This window comes from Diplotaxodon limnothrissa, linkage group LG6 (genome assembly GCF_057381915.1).
Source record: "Diplotaxodon limnothrissa isolate DT_005_m linkage group LG6, D_limnothrissa_male_GT1.1, whole genome shotgun sequence".
Classification (NCBI taxonomy): domain Eukaryota; kingdom Metazoa; phylum Chordata; class Actinopteri; order Cichliformes; family Cichlidae; genus Diplotaxodon; species Diplotaxodon limnothrissa.
The window spans coordinates 41,171,783-41,193,471 of NC_140601.1; the positions used below are offsets into that span (position 1 = coordinate 41,171,783).

The following is a 21,689-nucleotide window of genomic DNA, read 5'->3' on the forward strand; positions in this document are numbered from 1 at the left end:
TAAAAGCATCCATCCTCATTTGCTTATCCACTTCAGGCTTGCAGGGGGCGGAGACCATCGCTGCCACAGGCCGAGTGCTGGCATGCACCCTGGACTCTCTGTCCTGTCAGTTGCAGGACTCCATAAATGTATTTATTAAATATTTATTGAAGTGACAGCAGGAGGCAAAAAAAAAAACTGAATATGTTGCTGAGAAGAGGAAAACATCAAATAGTTGTTCATGTGAACAAAGTCTTTATTGTGTTCCAACTTTCTTTAACCTGGATAACATGACTCTCGAGATGCTGCTTTAGCATAAGCACCCTGGCTGAGGCAGACAGCAGCACAATCAGCAAGAGCTGCACAGGCTACTAACACATGTGAATACACACAGCAAAAATACACAAAAGTATACAATGTAAGTCGATTCTAAATTTAAAAACACAGGTTAAAGTTACTTTTTTTTTTTTTAAACCAATTGCTTAATGTGAGGAAGAAGACGGTCATCTGTTACCAATCTTAATCACGTCTATTGTGTCCAGAGTCAGAGCCTGTAGAGAATTAAAGTTTGCTCTAGTGCTATTATGACCAAGATTGCCTATCTGTAAAATAAATAACAGTGGTCCAGGAACTGAACCCTGCGGGATGCCATTAGTTACATAAAGCAAGCTTTCTTTCAACCTGCACATCCTGATAATTTTTCTGACAACCCTGAACTGATAAATCTTTGCTTTAAGACTGCATCATACAGTCTGCATCATAAAGCAATATAATAAAAAGGGTGCAGCCGTACTGCCCTGTACGAGATGATTGATGATCTCTCGTGTTGAAGAAATCTGAGCTGCTGTGAGGAGATGCTGACAGTCAGTTTTTCCTGTTCCCATCAGATATCTGCTGAGAGTCGTTAAGGCCTCACCGCCTAGTCTTCCTGTATATTTTTATGATTTTTATCATGTCATTGCTAAGAGAAATATTTAGTGCTCCCTTGTAGATCATTTTTCATGTCATCCAGAAGTCATTCATCACAGCATTATCACATTTTCAATGACAGCACTCCCAGTGTACTAGTAAAGAGCTGAAAGGCAGACGCAGTGGCTGATGGGGCTTTAGTGTTCTTCAGCGTGGGTTTAGCAGCTGAAAAATGGTGCATTCATGACAAGGTTATGAGACTTTTTATCATGAAACACACGAAGGACAGATTTGTCTCTTGATAGAAATGATTTTTACAGGAGTGGAACATTTTAATGTATCGCCTTAATATCAGAGGTACGTTTTAAGCATTAAACGTGATGGATGCATCCGTCTGTTCTTTCTCGCTGCCATGCCTGTTAACCATCTCTCTGCCATGCACATTTGTGGCCTCGCTGTAGGCTTCCTGGTCCTCCGGGAACCGCCGGTGTGTTTATGTACCATAGTCACCTGCTCAGGGTCTTTTTTCATTACTGATATGATTTGCATTTGTGTTGTGAATACAGCAGCAAGGCGATGTGCATGTAGTACGTGGATGTAGTTTTATGCTTGGTCTTGTAAAATTTGAGCTCAGGCATCTCTGAATCCTGCATCTACACAGAGAAACCAAACAGATAAAATGTGCCATTTTTTATGGATTTTGATGTGTTGAATCCAAAGACGTCTACAGTTTCCTATATGCAGTTTTAGTTTTAACCATAAATTTTAAGCTTATGTCTTGTGTATGGTTACTCCTTATAATAAAAAGGATTTAAAAAAAAACATGCCAGGGCAGGATTTGTTTAACATCCTTCACAGCAGAGGTCAAAAGGACAAATAGAGATTTGAGAGTCGCATTCTGTCATGTGCAGCTAAAGTGGACCCAAGGAGCAGACCAACTCAAACACACTACAGTAAATTATGTATTAACAGTGAAATCACAATAGAAGATGACGAGGTGCAGGAGCGAAGCAGACCGAGGATCTCGGGCGATCTCGGGAGAAAGGGAAACAGCAGTTAGTCACTGACAAGTGCTTAATTAGAAAACTCTGGTTAATAAGTGAGAGAATTTAACGGAGTGTGGAGCTTACTTGTCACACTTCTACAAAAGGCTCGGGTGGAGCTTGAGGACAGGAGGCTGAGGCAGAGAGATGCGCAGGTGGGAGGTGTGGAGGGTGCAGTGAAAGTCCTTCGGGAAAGTCCTGGGCAAGCTGGTGGATGAAGGATTGGTGAGAAGCAAATGAAGAGAGTGCAGACTGGAACCATGTCAGAGTTTAAACGAAACAAAGAAACTGCTGGTTACCATTAGAGCAGGGGCAACGATCAGGTGACGAATCGCCGCTCCTTTAATGCGCCTGCCCGATTGACCCAAACAGGCCTCAGGTGTACCGGGTAAACCCTGCGCGCCACAGCCACGCCCAGCTCAGCCGCGCACCTGTTCCTAAAAAAAAAAGAAGACAGAAAACCTAAGCCAGCTCAACCCTGACACATTTCAAATGGGCCCAAATTGGGCCACTGCTGCCAGACTTCAGTCATTTTTGGCTTCAGTTCCAAACTCTTGGTCTTCGAACCGACTTCACAACACATCATAAAAACTAAAAACAACAATGAGTTTGATAACGTGTATTTTGGAAGTGTTTCGGCTGCAGCCCAGTGAACTTGGGAGTGAAGTCTCCTGAAATAAAGTATAAAATCCCAAACAAATGAAAAACATTTTCTTACATTGCACTGAATGATGTTTTTTCCCTCTTTTTTCAAGGATGGCATCTTTTTCTTAGTATTACTTTAATAGGTTTGTACTCAGCGACTGCATTTTATTTTAGCAAGGTTGAGGTTAGAGAAAAATCATGGTTTTATTTTCCTTTTTATGCCAGTGAAGAGCACAGGACTTCCATTGGTGGATTACATTCAGACAGTTCTTTTATCTGACGCACTGCTGTCCATCCAGTGATGATTCAGGCTCATGTTGAAGGACATTTTAATGGACGGAAGGAGTCGGGGTCATTTTAAGGTTTGCAATTATTGATGCTGAAGTGAAAGGGATTTGGGACAAAGATGAGCCAAAAGACACCAAAGCTATGACAAACTTTTACTGAACACACATACAGAGATGTATTTTTGGTGCTTTAAAGGTTAACGTAAAAAGAATATCTGCCTTTGAGCTGTCAGTTACTGCTGACTGAGTGTGCCCAGAAGTTTTTATTTTTGTGGCATTTTCTTTATACAGAGACAAAATTAATGACGTCTGAATGCGCTGAAGAAAATAAACCAATCAGAGGACGAAGAAGATTGAAAAAGAAAATTGCCTGCCGATCAGAAAGCTGCCATTGCCACGTATATCTGTGTTTGATTAATAATTCAGCTCTGGCACAGCAGCGCGGCCCATTTTAATGTTCTCAGCCATCAGCCTCACCCTTCGTTATCACCCAAATTTAGACTGCATGGAGATGGATGCTGGGCGTCAGCCCATCGACCGGCCCACTCCACCACTGCTGATTTATGGGTTCCTTGCTATTTTGAGGTCGCAGGGGTTCGCCTGAGCAGATATCACAGTGAATGAGTTTGTCGGTTGTCTTCTACTCCTAGATGAATGTGTAGCGTCCTGAGCCCGCCAATTTTTCAGGGAGAGTGGTTTTTGATTTAAAGCTCTAAAGTTTGAGGCAAAGAAAAGCCAGCCTTCATTTGAGGACCTGATCTTTTGAAGCTTTGAGATGAGCCTAACAACACCTTAAATGGCTCTAAAATGACTGTAAACCTCCCGATACTTATCGCTTTAATCGAAACTCTGCAGACCCCTGACAATGTTGTGCTCTGCTGCTGCTAAATTGAAGCCACCAGCTTTGTTATTCATCACTCTGCTGATTTATCCTCCAAACATACAGTCGCTCTATTTATCTGTGAGCTTAACCTTTTGCCCATGTGACTGTGCACACCAAAAAGCGTTCCACTGGTTGTCCAGAACACCATCTGGACAGGTGATACATTTATTCAAGACAGAGAGGTATTAGTTGTCCCAGAGTCAGTGGGGTTAGTCCGGGACGCCAGGTCTGTCTCTCATTACGGCGTGACAGTGAGAGTTCTGCGTGTCCACGCCACTCGCTGACCTCAGTGAGTCTATGTCTGGGTGCCTCATTATCCTCTCACCTGGCATCATTAATACTTGTTTGCCTGGAAGGAGATGGGTGGTGGAAGTGGGTCGGAGCCCTACGGTTCAAGTATTGATGGTCACTGGCTGGAGAAATTAGACAAATGCGCTTGATCGATGGAGAGAGAGGCCAAAAAGTGGCTGGAGATATTTTCAGCGGTGGTATATGATCAATAGGTTTGCAAATGACACAGAGTCCTCGACAGTGATTGCTTTAGATAATATCCTCTTCTAACACGGGGATAATGGGAAGGAAAAACTCAGTCGTGAGGATGAATCGTTGTGTCAGTTTTGTCTTAAAGGACTCATTTTCATTTGTCACATCAGCCTCGATTGGCAGCACATGCTCTCTTTGTGATTCATGGTGATGAAAGAAAGTTATTTTTTAGGCCTGAAAACAGACTGGACCACAGATACACCACTCGCTCTCTGCAGAATAGTTATTTTCACAAATGTTTCTGCAGTTTTGACATCTTATGGTTAGCTTATGGTTATGAAGATAAAATAATCGGGGTTATTAAGTCAAGTGCACCCCGTTCCTTTACAGCAGAGCACTGTTTCCCGTCTATAACAGCTCTATAGTGGAGCGCCATCCAAAATGACTGAAACGCATCAGTCCAGAGCAGCAGTCTGCTGCCTTTATGATCAAAGGGCAACTGTTGATAAAAAACACACACACAAAAAAATGTATGGACCCCAGTTGAGATTTTAGCCTCTGATTGTGTAGAAAAACATCCATCGATCACCTTATGTTAACCACAGTTAACCTCCCCTCACACCCATTGGGTTGTGGCAGATGTCCGGACGTTTCTTCCTGTTATAAGGGAGTTTTTCCTTCCCACTGTTGCCAAGTGCTTTGTCATTGGGGGTAATGTGATTGTTGGGGTTTTCTCTGTATTGTTGTGGGGTCTTTACCTTACAATACAAAGCACCTTGAAGCGACTGCTGTTGTGATGTGGTGCTATATAAATAAAGTTGTGTTGAATTGTTGGACATCCAACAGCTTTCAAGGCATGATGTTAGCATTAGCCTACATCTTCTGAAAGATGATGCCTGTGGGTTGAGGACTGTTGAGGTACGCCATTTAACAGCATCCTTTGCTCCCATTGGTAGTTGCTTCAGTCGTTCACCCCAGTGCTGAGATTAATTAGGCTCAGGATACGCCCACATCATGTCGGTAGCGGTTGCTTCATTTGTTGTCGAATTTCATTGACATGTGATGGTCTCTGGTTGCAGCATTGCTGCTGTCTCTTTCTGTAATGATGCAAAGTTAATAAAAATGTTTTAAAGCTTCAAACGCATTTCCTAACCAAAAGCCTGCGATATTGTCATTAGTCAGTAGTACTTGGCTATAAAAATAGAAACCAGAAAGCTTCTGGCACCAAAGGGCTCGTCTCGTGTCTATCGAGATTCACAGAGGAAAAGGTGAAACCGAAGTTTGCTAAAAAAGTCATCCCATTTTTAAAAACACTTTTGTATACGTCTATAACAGCAGCTATTCTCATTTTTAAAAAGCATTTCAGCCCCAGGTGCGCTCTTACCAACATACGGTAATTACGGTAAATGTGAGACGAACACTTCACAACACAGCAGAGCTTCATAAACAGCGGGAAACTTCACAATCAGGGTCTGGCTCATTTATGAAGTCTGAATTGTTCAGTTCCTCCCCTTTGCTTTCCATTACAAGTCCTCCTGCAGCTCTGCTGATGGACTTTTAATTTGTGGAGGCTCTTTACGTGCCTCAACACAAGAGAACAGACACAATAAACTACAGTCAGGCTGCTTTACGACTTTGCACACTTGTGGTTTTATGCAGTTGTTTCTCTTTCTCTTCAAACATTTTAAAGGTCCTTAACGTTTCAGTTTTCTGCTGAATTTTGGTTGTGGTCTCTTAATAAGGACGTCTGTGAAATAGCTGCACTCTGTGGGTGGTCTCGCTGGGTTTATCTCCTCACAGCACCTTCGCATTTTGCTTTTGTAATAGAGCACTGTTTCACAGCACACGGGATTATGTGCATGCCCTTACTCAGGCTCCTCGTGCTTTTCTCTTGTTTCTTTTTTTGGACTCGAGCTGCGATAGCTGCTGTATAAGGGGAAGCATTACAGGGTGATGCATGCTGTCCATCTGCTTTTTACACTAATTACCTTTTTGGGGCACAATTAGAAATGATATGTAACACCAGCTGCGGATGGAAAGAGTCAGGCTTTTAATAAGGCTGCAAAAATGGCTAAATAAACTGCAGCCAAATTGGATGGAACCACTAAGCTGAAAGATAAAGTTTATAGGGACGCAGTGAGCTCTTTCTACATTTTCCATTCATCAGCAGGTGAAGCTATATGATTCTATAATGTTTATATATCCAAGCTTTGCTTCTCTCGTCAGTGAAAGCATGGTTAAAATGTTAAAGTTCTTGGTTCACAGACTTTAATTATACTGCAAACTGAACCGTATCAGAAGGAAAACTAGTAACAATATTGTTTGTAGTCCAGATGCACTGGCTAGATCTGTTTTAATGGGATAGGTGGCCTGCTGCTGATCCACCGTGCCCTACTAAAATCTCAGGTTTTAGTTTTAAAGAGTGGATTAATAAGTCGTTGATAATAATAGGGGAATACAGACTTATTTGTAGTACAGTTTAAAACAATGCAATTTAGCTACAATGCAACCTCCAGTGCAGAAAAACAAAGCCATCCCCAAGTGCCAAAAACTGCAGTCCCCTAATGACCACTTGAGTCTGGCTCCTAAAGGGAGTCAGACGCCACAGACTCACATCTGATGGATGAAGATGGATGAAGCCATCGTAACATCACTTATGTTACAATACAATGCACAAACACCGGTATTAGCTGATTAATGCTAAATAACAGACGTGCCTTTTGCACATTTCTATTGCACTGTTGTGTCTGTATCGTTCTGTTATGTCTGGGGTTGCACTGTGTTTGTTTTATTTTTTGCAATTTTTGCACACTTGCACTTTATGTGGTCCTGTGTTGATTGTCTGTCGTATGTCATATGTAGCACCACGGTCTTGGAGGAACATTGTCTCATTTCACTGCGTATTGTACCACAGCACATGGTTGGAGTGACAATAAAGCCACTTGACTTGACTTGACTAAAATAGTCTAAAAGGTGGTCATCAGCGTGAGGTCGATGGGCTCCACCCGCCTGTGTCCAGACACCTTTTAACCAGCGTGGCCACGCCTCTACCTGCTCCCAGTGGATGAAGTATAACCAAACTACTCCACTCAGAGCTTTTATGATTGGGGAAACTATCAACAGAGGCCAAAATATTTTTGCAGTCCAGGATCTAGCCGATGACTTCAGCGGTGCATCATCACACATGTATATGGCCATGTGTGTGCTGGTGCTGCAGGTCTGCAGCACGCAGTAGCCCACAGATTGGCATTCTATGTGAAAAAAGAGTCAAGATTAATGTATGTCAACACGACCTGACTGTAAATTGAGTCATTTTCACATCATTATCCACTTTGCCGAAATAAAAAACAGATGGTGCAGTTTAATGCTTAAAAAAAATCATCTTTCCAGTTTGGACTTGGTGCTTGACTTTCAGATGATGTATTCATGTTCCCTTCAAAGTTCACTCAAGAGACGATGATTTTTTTTGTGTGTATTTTCTGTGAAGAGACAGTAAGTTTAGCATAAAGTATATTGATTGGATACATTTTTTGAGTTAACATCACTGTCTTATCACATGATCATTATGACTGAATGTTAGTTTGATACTCAGAAATATTAGTAATTTGGGGTATTTTTATAATAAAGTATAGGCATATCCAGCTAGACATATCGTACTTTCTGTCAAATTCTCCTTGTATTCGTGAGTCTGTTGTTTATTCAGCCGCAATAAGAAGTTGATTTATTTCCTTCAGCAAGTAATGGATAATGGTGAGTCATCTGAGGCGATCGTGGCTCAAGAGTTGGGAGTTTGCCTTGTAATCGGAAGGTTGCCGGTTCGAGCCCCGGCTTGGACAGTCTCGGTCGTTGTGTCCTTGGGCAAGACACTTCACCTGTTGCCTACTGGTGGTGGTCAGAGGGCCCAGTGGCGCCAGTGTTCAGCAGCCTCGCCTCTGTGCGCCCCAGGGTGGCTGTGGCTACAATGTAGCTGCCATCACCAGTGTGTGAATGTGTGGATGGCTGGATGTGTAAAGCGCTTTAGGGTCCTTAGGGCAGGATCCAATACAGTGCATGACTGTTTTGCCAATCTAATAAAATCTGTTAGTCCTTTTTTATTGTTTATTATCATAATATTGCATAACTGTAGATGTTAGCAGCTCAATTCGCCAGCAGCTGTTTCAGGACTTCAATAAAGAATTTTTAATTTGGAGAGTGTGAACGACCTCCAATGCGTGTACAGTTTGGAGTCGGTGCCTTCGAACTGTTTCTACTTGGCAAATATCAAACAATGTAGTGACTGTCTTAAGAGGTTTTAAGAGCTTGCCTTCATAACTGTTGGCATGCAGCATACAAGATTTTTAGAAACTTAAAGTCATTGCTTTATAAGTGTGTAGGATATAAGTGTTAAAAGATGGACATTTGTTAGTGAAGCCTTTCACCATCAGTGTTTTAAGCTGGATCTAAGTGGGGTGTGGGTCTGACTGTGAAATACACTCATCAGCTAACAACTCCATGACTCCTGGCTACAAGTAATGGTTCGAATGTAGCGCGACAGATAAATCGAAATTTCGCCTTCTTAAGGGTTTTTGGAATGTTCAGGATCTTTGACCTGTGAGTTTTTGGTCTTCACATTCAGCTAGTCTACATGTCGCACTGCCCTGTTGGTTGTATTCCTGCCTCGGGTCATCCAATAGATCAGAAACAGTGTTAGTTCTCAGATTACTTTCTGTGACTCTTTCTAGTCAACCCCATGCTGAAACTCCAGGCTGCTGGATTATAGTTTCTCTCTGAATAGTCCTTCCCAGGTGATTCCATCCTGTTCATGAGTTTAATCTGTCTGGATGTTGTACCTGGGTGTTTTCCCATAGCCTTTGGCTTCCCTGAGTCCTTCAAAAGGCAGTGACATCAGCCCGTGTCCACTCACTGGGGGGGGGGGGCTTATTATCTGCCAAGACCCTGAGGTTCTGGGGACACAAGGTATCCAGTGTATCCACCTTGTAGAGCAGGGGTGTCAAACTCAAATACACAGTGGGCCAAAATTCAAAACTGGAACAAAGTCGCGGGCTAACATTAATATTTATTGAAATATATTTATTCCTCCAGATATAAGAATGAATCTTTTCTTATGGACTCAAACACGTTTTGCTGAAAAACTGAATATGGAACAAGCAAAGCTTAATACTAAACAATATATATATTAGCTGTATAATACCAGTAGGCCAGCTCTGATAGTAATTTGGTATGGCTTCGCAGGCCAAATGTAAGTAGGCTGCGGGCCAAATGTGGCCCGCGGGCCAGAGTTTGACACCTATGTTGTAGAGGATGCCTCATATGGTGAGATTAGTCCTGATTTGGAAGGCTTCAGTGCTTGCGGTGAGGCCATAGTTGGAGTGCACAAGCACACTGTACGCATCGCATCACAGTCTTCCTGTTGATCAATCTGTGAGTACATTAACAGAACAGAACTTGAGAGTTCTCATTTTGCCTACACATTCAAGCCTGGAGCTTTTCCCATTTCTGAAATATTATTTTTCAGTTTTATAATGAGAATTGATATTAAACGTGTTTTCTGGAGTTAATCTTTCACACAACTTAATGCAGTGATATGACTCCCACGCAAGCAGTCGGTGCTGGTGACTGCTTGAAACCTCATTTTGAAATAATCTATAAACTGTTTATGTAGTCCTCTCCTCTCAAACACATAAAGCAGGAGACGCCTCAGGAGAGGAGCAAATGAAAGCTGTCACAGCCAAACGCTGCCTGCAGCTACATGACGTCGAAGAACGTCTCTTGGCTGTGCGATTTTAAGGATGTAATGGAAATAATCGTCTCGTACCTAATGACTCGGCGGAGGTTCGTTGGTTCGGCGTGTGTGCAGACGCGAAAGCCAGACTTAAATGAAATGACGTAAAAAGGAAGTTCTCTGGCTGCAGAAATATTGTAAACTGGAAGTTTTTGCCAAGAAGCAACATTCCTGTCATCTGTTGACTCCGAAGCTTGCCACTGTGGTGGATGAGCTTCCTCTCCTTTAACTCAAACATAAACACCACCGCTGCCCTCACCACAATGCAGGACGTCACTGAAAATATGAAACATTATAGCTACAGTGTGTGTTTTGTTATTCTTAATGTGGCCACCACGGTTTGAAAATCCCTGCGCTGTAGTTTCTGTTCTTTGCTCGTCGTGCATCGTTTTCAGTGCGTGCGTTATCGGTATTCTGAAGACTGCTCGCGGCAAACAGCCCTCTGTCATGGGGCTCCTCCCAGACGCCTCGCTGTATCAATAGTCAGACGTCACAAAAATCCTCACGCTCGCTTCCTCATTGAGCCGACTTTGCAAGTTCATTTGCACTCATTTAATCTCCCAAACGCATTCAGCTTGTTCTGCTCTAACTCGTGCTTCTTGCAGCCTGAGATGCATAACATCAGCATTATGGGGAATGAGAGACACTCCCCACCCCTCTTTGCTACTGCTTGACAAAATACAGAGCGCATCCCTGGCTCAGGCTTTCAGAGAGCCCAGGTGAATTATGGAAATGTGCTCTGTCGTCTTCTGAGCTTCAGTCACACTAATGTCTGCAGCTCACTGTCAGCACTGTGGCTTTTAACACGTAGCAGCTAACAGCTTATATTCATACGTACAGCCCTGCAGATATGTTACATGCATGTGTGACTGAGCAGGAAGAGTGTAGCATGACCTGTTCCTGCCTTATCAGAGCTCCAAGTTGATAAATGTGCAGACTGTGCTTTTTAAGGACTGACCATAAATTGTCAATCTGATTAAGAGTTGTGGGAGTTTCCTGGCCATGGATCTGAAATGTTCACTTGATGCCACTTTGTTATCACTTTTGCTTTGTGACATGATGCTCCGTCATTTGAGCAAATGCACAGATTGTCACCAAATTGCACGTGGATCTTGGAAGAAGTCGGTGTTTATGGTAGGATGAGTCCTTAAAGTGAGCAGACACACCGAACAATTGATCGGCACATCCTCTGAAAGACCCAAATTTACGTGCGGTGGTAACAGTAAGAGACGCATGCTGTAATGTCGAGTACTCAATCTCATCACGGTTGACAGCAAATAACTGACAGAAAATAAAAAGACCCATAAATGGTCGTCTCTGAACAAGTGATAAGGTTTTCCTCCTCCTCTGGTGAGTCTCTGAAATGTGCTGAGTGCACAGAGGAGGCCCGTCGCTGTTGGAATAAACCAACACTGTCAGGACGAATGCCAGGAATGCTTTGAGATGTCAGATGCATGACTGACTGAGTGCGTGAAGGAATGTCAACCTCGCAGGGAAGGTCAAAGGTCTTGAGGTCAAATTTCTGGGTCACGGTTAGACGACTGTGGTTAATTATGTTGTTGATGGTTGTGCTTTAGGCAGCTTTTTGAATCAGAAGATAACTTCTCACTGCTGCGTCCCGGGACCCCAAACCTGAAACAGCTATTTTTTTTAAAGAGCTGCTCCACAATCTGATCACACCGGCCACCCGCACAACATAAATGTGCAACACCCAGCACGACACGCAGTCCTCTGAAAAGTCGACTTTTCTGAGCTCGTGTGGCTCTTTTATGGAGGTTTAGGTTTTGCTTTTCCTTGTCAACTCATAAAGTTCCCGAGGACAACACACAGTGGACATTAAGGTGACACACACTTCCCCTGCTCCGCAGTTCACCATAATAAGTGAAAAGGTTTCAGTTTTCATAGTGTTGGCAACACGTGCTCTGACATTTGGGAACACTATCTTCTGCCAAAGCATGCAAGGACGCCGTCTCCCCTCCAGGTCATGAGCTCGAGAAACACAGTCAGTAGAGATTGTGAGTGTAACTGGATTTTAGATACGCGATGCAGCTGATGTGGGGAATCCTACTTCTTCTTTCACTTTTTGAAGTCTTTATGAAACAAAATAATCAAACTACGTTGAATTTTGATTCAGCGGTTTCATAAAGTTGCAGCACTGAGACGTCCTAATGTTTTGTCCCAAAAAACGGGAATGTAGCCTGAGACAGTTGATGGTTTCAGATTTAAAAATCAGATCACAATACGTTGGATTGCTCTGTTTACTAAACAGTTGCAAAGCTTCCACTATAGCATCACACTAACAGCATTATGTGTAAAGTGGCGATGCATTCTTTAAAGTAGAATAATTGTTGATTGTGCACCAGCTGATCTCTGTTCAATGAAAAGGCAGATCGGCAGGTGGGATCACTGAAGACAAATCAAGTTCGATCGTGTGACATCTGCTCTGAAACTAAAATCTAAGGGCAGGAGCAGGATTTGGTTTCAGGACCATGGACAGCATCAGATAATATATCTGTGTCATGTGTCTCAAAACAGCTTATGACATCATCTGGCATAAACCCAGTCACATGTGATCATTACGACATCATTAATCAATCTATTAGTGTGCTGTGGTCCAATTAACACACGACAGAACTAATCAGGAAGGTGCTTTTAAGTGGGAGTAGAGCTTCTTTATGCAGATTTGACACATAAAGTGGGAAATATGTTCAGTTTTTGTCCTGCACAGTTTATCTAATTACACCACATGTAGATGTGAATGAGTCGCCATGCTGCTTGTTCTGCATACGCTCTGTGCATACAGTGACACGTGTACTGAGCACGCTCACATGACCCTACAGTGTAAAAACCAGGTTAAATGGGGCAATCAATCAGTTAGACTTTAGTTTATAGCTCCTTTTGTGCTGAGTGATGAACACACAATACACAGGAACTGCAAAGCTGATAACAAGATGTAATAAAGCAAAAATAATATCCAACAATAAGAAATCTTAAAACAAAAAACAAAAAACAAAAAGGAAAATATTGAAATGGTCGATAAGAAAATTAAGAAAAATCAGGATCAAAGATGAAGCCACGCTAAAGTAAAAATGTTGAAACTGAATAAGTGAAAAAAAAGGTTACATAAAATACAATAAAGGCAAATACATAATAAAAGTACAACTATGGCTCAAGCTAAACTTGAACTGGTTTGCAGTCAGATAAAATCAAATCAAAACGATGACCTCTGCAGGGCTCCAGGGTGCACGTTTTCCTCTGCTACGCAGATTATCCAGGTGTGTGAGTGATGAAAACATTCGGGCAGCAGATTCTCACTTTTAGAAAAACCTGTTTGTGTCTCACCTGCGAACTGCTGCGAAAACCGGCTCCTAACAAACGGACAACTGAAAGGAACACGTTTAAGACGGCAAAGCCAGATTTTGATGTCTTTTATTGGGCAGAGACCTTTCATTAATAGGACACAGACGTCCTCATCTTAGATTTATTTTTCCAGTTTTATTTAAATTTTATGTTTTTTGCACTGAACCAAACATTGAGGTGAAAAATTCTTCTTCTTTATTATCAGTAGACAGAGAGTGTTCAGCCAGGCGTATTAAAGAGGCTCTTTTCTGCTAATTTTCAGCTTTCTTGTTTTCTTTGATGGACATTCTTTGCAGCTTTACATAATTCAAAGCTCAAATTAATTCTTATGTATCTTATAATGGCCCCTCTGTCTCCCATTTGCTTTTCTCACTCTGATCTTTTTTGCACATCTCCGTGGTCATTTTCAGCCTCGTACTGGTGATTTTGCATGTTTTTGTGGTTATTTTGTGTCTCGCTGTCTGTTTGTGGCATTTTGCATTGCATCAAAGTCATTTTTTTGACTTTCTGGCAAAAAACATTCAGGAGCGCCCTGCAGCTCACCTGGTGAAAGCTGTGTCCTCACTGCAGAGGCATGGCTTTAATTCCACTCCAGGCCATTTACTGCCCCGCTCTCCTTACCCTCCTATCATCCAAGATGACAGATAAAAAGGAGACTGTGGAGAAATGTCTGCCAATCAAATTCAGAGTGATAATGAGCTGTAATATACCATTGCAGTTTGCGGATATCATTAGTTTTGGAGCTCATTTTGCAGACAAATCAATTAAATTATGCTAATCAGAGCAGCACTCACCACTTGTTCGGTGATGCTGGGCCAACGTGCGAGCGCAGGGGAGGTGGAGGGTGAGTAGGTGGAAGGACGTACCTCTCCTTCTTTGTGTTCGCCAGTTTAATTTTCAGTCAGTGTTGTTTGGAAGGTTAAGAGCGATCACTCTGCTGGGAGCACTGAACGAGATGCTCCAGATGAATCCTTCAGCTCTGAGTGCAGGGCATCACGACACACGGGGGCCATGGCCGTCCGAGAGCCTCACCTTGTGGGATTAATTAATGAACCTCATTGAGAACTTAATGATGCTGTCACAGGGCTTTTCACTTCATCCCCCCCCCCCCCCCCCCACCCCCTATTTTTTTTAAAGTAAATATATTCAAACTGGAAACATGAGTTAGGCTACGGATGAAGGGAGTTGATTGTCACTCTATAATTTTCGGTCTGACAACCTTGTAAGTGCGAGAGGCGTAGGTGTGCCACTGACAAGGAGCTCGTGCTTCAGCTGACAGCACCACAATGCTTGTCACTAGATGTTTTCCTCCAATCAAAAGCACATTATTCAAATCTTTGGAAATGTCAACAGTGCAAACCTCAAACTTTCGATACTTTATGCTTTTCGTTTCATTCGGAACCTCCAGCAGCTCTGCGAGGCCTGTCGCAGAGCAGGAGGAGAACTCATGGGTCGAGAAATGATGACATAACCATCCCCAAGGCTGTGGAAAATCCTGACCTTCATTTTGGCTCTCTGCATGTCGGCGAGGGCCCAAGTGGGGTCAGAACAGCACAGTCCTGTACTGTTCTGTGGGGTATGGGAGTGTGACCTGCTCTGCACACCCACTATTTTCACACAGGCACCATTCAAACACTGGAAGTAGTCCTGATGGGCCCGGCAGACAAGCTTGAAAGACTTCCCTTCAACTCTGTGATAATCTGGGGTCAGTTTGGCACGAGGGGCCCATAGGAAGGAGTCCCCAGTCTCCGCTTCGGTACAGCTGTGCACAGGGACAAACTGCATTGTGGGTAGGGCCAAGGTCAGATTGCCAGAAATGATATTTTTCCTAGAGGAAATGATTGTAATGTGAAAAACCTTTTTCAAATTCCAGTAGCATGCAAAGCTGTTTTAAAAGTCAGTCCGCTGCCAGCTAGGAGTCTTTATCGGCTTATCCAGTGGTGACTGTTCTGTGGCCTGAGAATGGAAGTGGAAATGGATTGTGAGTTTCCAGGTTAAAATAACACCAAAGTGCCTCGTTTCTATGCTGGAGATGTAGAGATGCACCGATCTGATATCTGGTCCCATCCTGACTGAAAAAGCTGACTCTGGTATTTTGACAAAGGGCTGAAATGACTTGTTGAAGTCTGCGAAGCATCTAACCAGGATCCCTCGTAGACACTACGTATTAGTTTTGACTACATGCGGATGCAGGGAGGCAGACCCGTGGGAGTTGCTGGTTGAGGCTGAATAGTTCAAAAGATTCTCTCCCGTGTGTTTTCCTTGAATCTGAGGTAAAACATCAAGACAGGAAGGAAAGATGTGAAGGAGAATTCATGAGAGGAAGCCTTTCTTTTTGAAGTTTGTGTTTGATTGGTGATTGTAATTTGGCTGCAGGCGAGGACGGATGGCTCTGTGATAGACTGGAGACCTGAGTCCCTCAGTGACAGCTGGGATAGACTCCAGCATCCCAACAGCTCTGAGCTGGATAAACAGTTATGAAAATGAATGGATGGATCTTTACCTGATGTGAAATGACTGATGGCAGCTAAACTACAGCCGTCACTTCACTTTATCATTGTTTAAAGTTCAAACACCCACATATTAGAAGGCAAATGCAGATTAAACTACCGTCTACTTCATTTGGTACTCACGCTGATATACTTTTTTCCTGAACCACTCAATCATGTATCTCATTTCCCTTCATGAAGGATGATCCACTGTGTCCTTTGCTAAAGCAGGTAATAAAGGAAGCGTCTTTCCTTGGTATTATTCCAACTATTCGACCACAACCTTCATCTCTCAGCTGCTTAGGCTTTCAAACAGGTCTTGCACACTGTAATCCATCTTTATTGCTTAAATGTCATTTCTGGTACTCTGACTTTGGTCCTGCCTGTAATATATACAGTTTGTAATATATACAATAAACACAGTTATTTCAATAAAGACGTTTATTCTGTATCAAGCAGTAAACGGGAACTGTGGATACTTTTCATAGATGCAACCCGGTTTTATTGTGGACAGCAGAAGGTGCCTCTGCTTTCAGTTCTGTAACGGTGGGGGGGTTGCTTGGATTTCAACAGGAGTGTAAATAATCACCTGAAATTCTGTAATTAAAGGTGTGTTTATGATTTGAAGCGAACTTCAGAGGCCTAAAAACAAGACCTGTGTAACATGAAGTGGGCTGTGTTGCTGTCATTGCACAATAGTTAAGAGAAAACACACACACACTGCGTGTCAGACGGGCCTGTGCAGCAGACTGAGATGATAAAACACAGATGTGCTCTCACCATTTAACATCAGGAGCCACTGTAGCTCTAAAGGCTGCACTCATATTTCTCATTTTGGAAGCTTTGTGTGATGGAAAAACAAAACACAACAATGAAGATGGAAAGCTACGGTTTCCTGGCGGAGGGAGCGACAGTCGGGAGTGTGGAAGTGGTCGGATGTTGCTTGTTTTCCAAGAGCCGCAGTTTCACTGCTTGTTTCTTGCAAACCATGTTGCACAAACAAGCATGATTAACTTGATATCTCAGGAAATTGAATAATGGTCGGGCTCACTGTTCACTGCAGACAGGAAATAATTGTGCGATTGCGCTGCCAGGTCGTTGGTGTGCTGCTCTTCCTTCACTGCCAGAATGGGTTCAAGAGTTTGTCACAGAGGAACAATTCCACTTCAGTGCACAGCCTGTTTGGGACCAGTGGAAATGAGGGTTTGGTCAGTGGGGTGGATGAGGTCAGCCCATTGATGTCATCCTGTTTGACTCCAGTTTTGTGTTTTTGTTCAGGTTCGTCTTGGTCTTCAGCTGCCTGGTCCTCTCTGTGTTCTCCACCATCCCGGCTCATCAGGAGTTCTCCTCCTACTGCCTGCTCATTCTGGTAAGCACCTGGAAAAATGTTCTTCTGCCAGGAACTCTAAGCAATCAGCTCTTTAATTCATTGACATCTACAATATACCCAAGCATACGTGTAGTACATACAGTAAGACCATCCATGGTCCTCGGCTCGCTCTCGTATTGAGGATATTTGAGGGTGTGGGAGTTTGTAGAGCCAGTCTGTGTGTGTTTTCTGTGGACTTGGTGAAAGCAGTCGGTCACGGACTGTGAGCTCGTCGGTGCCTGTACGACTGTAGTCTTTATGCTGGCATTGAGTCAGACAGCACGAAGTGATCTCAGGCAGTTTGCTGCAGTTTGGCTCTTTTAGGTATCTTCTTCCTGTCGTATGATGGTGGTCGTCTCTCCATGATCAGGCTCTTTATTGATTGACCTTCCTTGACTACTTTAAGCTCCACATCAGAAATATTCAAATCCATACAAAGTTTTCCATCATAGTATGTCAGTTAGCCCTCCTTCACTAACTCTCCAAAAGTTACTGATATTGAGTTTTATTCCTTATGTTCAAGGTTACAGCTGAGTTGGACCACTGTTACAAACAAATAGAAAATATAAAAAATATATTTGAAATTCAGTGTCTAACACCGTTTATTAGGGACACTTTTATCATCGCGTGGCAGATTGATGCGTTTCCCTTACAGACAAAAGAATTCCACTCTAAATTTAACCTGAAAAGATGCATGAAAAGTCACCAGAAGGAAATGACATTTTAAATTTCCTGCGAGTGGATCACCAGAGTCTCGACCTCCTGCGACCTCCCAAATTTTAATTAAATCCTTGAAGCCTCAGTTCTTCTCCTCCTTATCTTCCTCCTCCTCAGATTCAGCATCCAGGTGTGTGACTTCCACCTGCCTGACTGGAGAGTTTCAGACTTCTGAGATGTGAGACTCTCATCCCACAAACTGAGTTTCTCTAGCTCTTTGGTGTCTCTGACATTGGAGGGTTTTTGTAAGAGCAACATAATACCTCAGGAGAGAACAAATATGTGACAGACTTATTCATTCACTTTGCACACGACATTTGTATCCTTATTTTATCACGTCACCCGCTGACCCCAAATTTTCATCCAGAGTAACCGAGCATAATAATCATTGTTCCAGTGTAACCTCATTTAGCACATTTTCAAGATATTGCAGTGTAAGCGTACGTTTACAAAAGGTACGTCTGACCCGCTTCCTTTCAGTCTGATTAACTGACACAGATGTAAGACCTCAGGCCTGCGGACCGCTCAGAAACCCCTGAAACCACCCGGAGTGATTTTGGCTGCCGTTGCGTGAAATCGGTCACAAAGTTGGTGCTGCACCAAAAACTTCAGGTTCCTTTGGTCGCCCACAGCTTACCTATACTTTTCATACAAAATGCTGACCTGTCTCTAAACGCTGAGCTGCAGTGAAACTTGAAAAATTGAGTCACAAACTGGAAACGGAGAATGTTTAAAAAGTCGAGTGCTGGCTGAGTTTTTCTTTGCAGATGAATGTTGTCTGTTCCTGGTTTGCATTTCACTTTTTCAGGTTTCCCTGCTGGTTAGCAGTTATTTTGAGTGTTTGCAAACATGTTGGTATCTTCCACTGCAAACTATCAGTGACCACAGTAATCTGCTAGCAATCAAAACAATTGTAGGGAGATGTTTTTTTTATTTCAGTGCCGTATTCAGAAACAGGTAAACATATTTTTTCTTACTGACCGGTGGTCGGCTCTCTGGATGTGTGTGGCTGGGGCCGAACATGGAATGTAATCTGGTATTTTCCATTTTACTCATGCACTTAGCTGCATGAGTAAAATTATATATTAATTACAAAATATCAGTGATCCTGTAAATTAACCAAGATGTGAAGTGAAAGAGGAAAAATGAGGCAGTCTGCAGAAAATACCCAGTAATTTGTGTAATTTGTGCTAATTGTGATCGCTGACAAACTGTGCGGAGGAGTGGGAGATAAATAAGGAATATGATGAGCAGTTAACAACGTTGCCTTTCCTTTGAATGTCTTGTTTAAAGAAGTTCTGAACAGAAACCAAAGTATGAATTGGTGAAAGGAGAATTTGCCATTATGAATAAGCCATACGGCCATCGGGAAAACTCTCGGGGTCGACCTCGGGATAACAGAATAAATGGCAGATTTAAGTGCCTGCCCTCAAACTGAGAACTCCACTTTCTTTAAGTACTAACAAATTGAGTTCAAAGATGTCTTGAGAAGAAAGCGAGGAACGGTGGGCACGGGAGCAGAAATGCCTTTTTAACAGACTCTTCACGTTTTTCTTTTCTTTTCTCTTTTTTTTTTTTTTAAAAAAAAAGCTTTTGCAGAAGAAGAGGTCACTTTTTTTGCACGGGCAGCATTTACTGCACATGATTGCCCCTGCAGCTGGAGCTGCCATTTCACAAATTGCACTACGCTAATTGCATCAGCGTTTCCATCTAATGGAAGGTAAAGCCGTGCGTGTGCATTAACAGATGACCCGTCTCAGTCATTTTAACACACAATACTTTTGTCAACCCGGCATCCATTTAAATGAGACAAACACTGCATTAATGACGTATAATGACATGTGATCAATGCAGCAAATAATGACTAATGTAAATTTACACTGATGTGCCAAAATAATAAGACCAGCCCAACATAATGTGCTGCTGGTATTTGCATCTGAAACATAGACAGGCTATCATGACATCATCCAGGGGTTAGTGAGGTCTCGTTATAAAGCCTCAAGTTTTAAAACCAGATGTGATGAGTGAGAGGTGGATCCGACTGTCAAACTGATCACGCCTGGAGCTGGAGCATGCTCATTGGTCATTAACTTGTGGTCAAGGCCAAGTTCAAGTTTATTTATATAGCACATTTCCAACAGTCCACACAGCACAAAGTGCTTAACAATGTAAAACCACTAAAATCAATAAAATGCACAACCGTGATGCAGTAAAATATAGAAGACAATAAGTCAATAAAACAACTAAAACAACAACTTATGATTGACAAGTAACTGGCCAGTGATTAAATAACCAAATTTTAAAGAGTTTAATAAATAGTTTAGGTTGGAGGAGATGCCGTGGCTAAAGAGATTACATCTCTCCACTGGCTTAGGAACACCTCACAGGAGGCGGCCGGTGAGAGGGAGAGCACCTTCACTGCTTAGGCTGCTTTCCCTGCCACCCAGCCCCGGATAACCGGAAGAAAACAGATAATTAATCATTTCTAAAATGAGTGACTGAGCTCATAAAATCAGCAGGAAAGCATTCACAGAGTTCTGTGTGAAGGACTGTTTCCTGTTTACTTTTCAGGACCAGATGTCTTTGCCTCCTGGTGGCCATTAAAAAGAATGCAGCGTGTATCTTTTATAACGTCTGTAGACAGAACTCAAGCTTCTTAACCTCTGAGCTAATGCTAGCTGGCTTGGTTAGCAGGTTACATCTATACACTGTACAGTCTACTCGAGCACATATCTGCTAATTAGTGCTAAGTTAAGTCACCACAGTGGGTTTGATTTGGCAGATCTTCCTGAAACGCATCCAAAGGGTCTAGCATTGTGGCTAGCATCAGTGCTAAGTAATGAAATAATATTAGAACTGAATTGAAGTGAAGGAGACTTCTCGGACAGTCGCTTCGTACCATTAAAAGCACAACAGGTCAAGTAAGTGCATTAAAAAGCTCCAAAAAGCACTAACAGCAGAGTCCAGAGGTCCAGTTCACTGGTTCATTTAGCAAAGGTAAAGCCCAGCATACGAGTAACAGCCAAGATACGACCTACCACACCCCCAACAGTGCCTAACGTCAAGCCAGATAGCAAGGAAACATTGTCAATATCAGGTGATGTCATTGAATCAACGTTGACCCTAACGTTGACCTAACGTCACTCTTGCACCCTTTTTTAATATTGAAACAACGTCAGGTTTTGATATTGAATCAATGTTGAAACCTGACATTGATTCGACGTTATATTTTCTAATACTGTTGACATTGAAACAATATCAGAATCTGACATTGAAACAATGTCAGATTCTGATATTGAAACACTGTTAAAAAAAATAATTCAGTTGTTATGAAGGGAGAAATCAGCTGTAGAGATCAAAGCTCTGTTTGTATACCAGGCTGTAAACCTGTTTACTTCTGCTGTAAAATTGGACTTTTTAACATCGAAGTCTACGTTGATCGACTCACGTCAGGAGACAGCCTCAAGTGGACATTACAGGAACTGCACTTTGTGGCATTTTTACACTGGCTTGACTTTTGAGTCTCTGTGGAGACCAGTTGCTCAGTTCCCAGAGCCTGATGTTAAAATACTGAGCCAAAACTATGCTGTGTCTTTCTTTTATACACATCAGCCGCGCTCCACCAACAACCTGTAAGTTCGTCTCTCCTCAGTCCAACCATGACCCGGACTGTCAGGCACATTTGTTCTGGTCCTTACATCTGCTTCTCTCTTTGCCAGTGTATTTGGTGCATAACTGTTTAC

General features: G+C 42.6%; 1 protein-coding gene across 3 annotated transcripts in view; it reads left to right on the forward strand.

Moving 5' to 3' along the window:
- LOC146631251 (potassium voltage-gated channel subfamily KQT member 5-like) overlaps positions 1-21,689 on the forward strand; it is a 141,765-nt gene that overhangs the window by 87,058 nt on the left and 33,018 nt on the right. For all 3 annotated transcript variants that reach the window (XM_085356472.1, XM_085356471.1, XM_085356470.1), the window contains exon 2: positions 17,139-17,229. In XM_085356472.1, the coding sequence (XP_085212598.1) occupies positions 17,139-17,229 (91 nt within the window). The remainder of the gene's footprint in view (positions 1-17,138; positions 17,230-21,689) is intronic.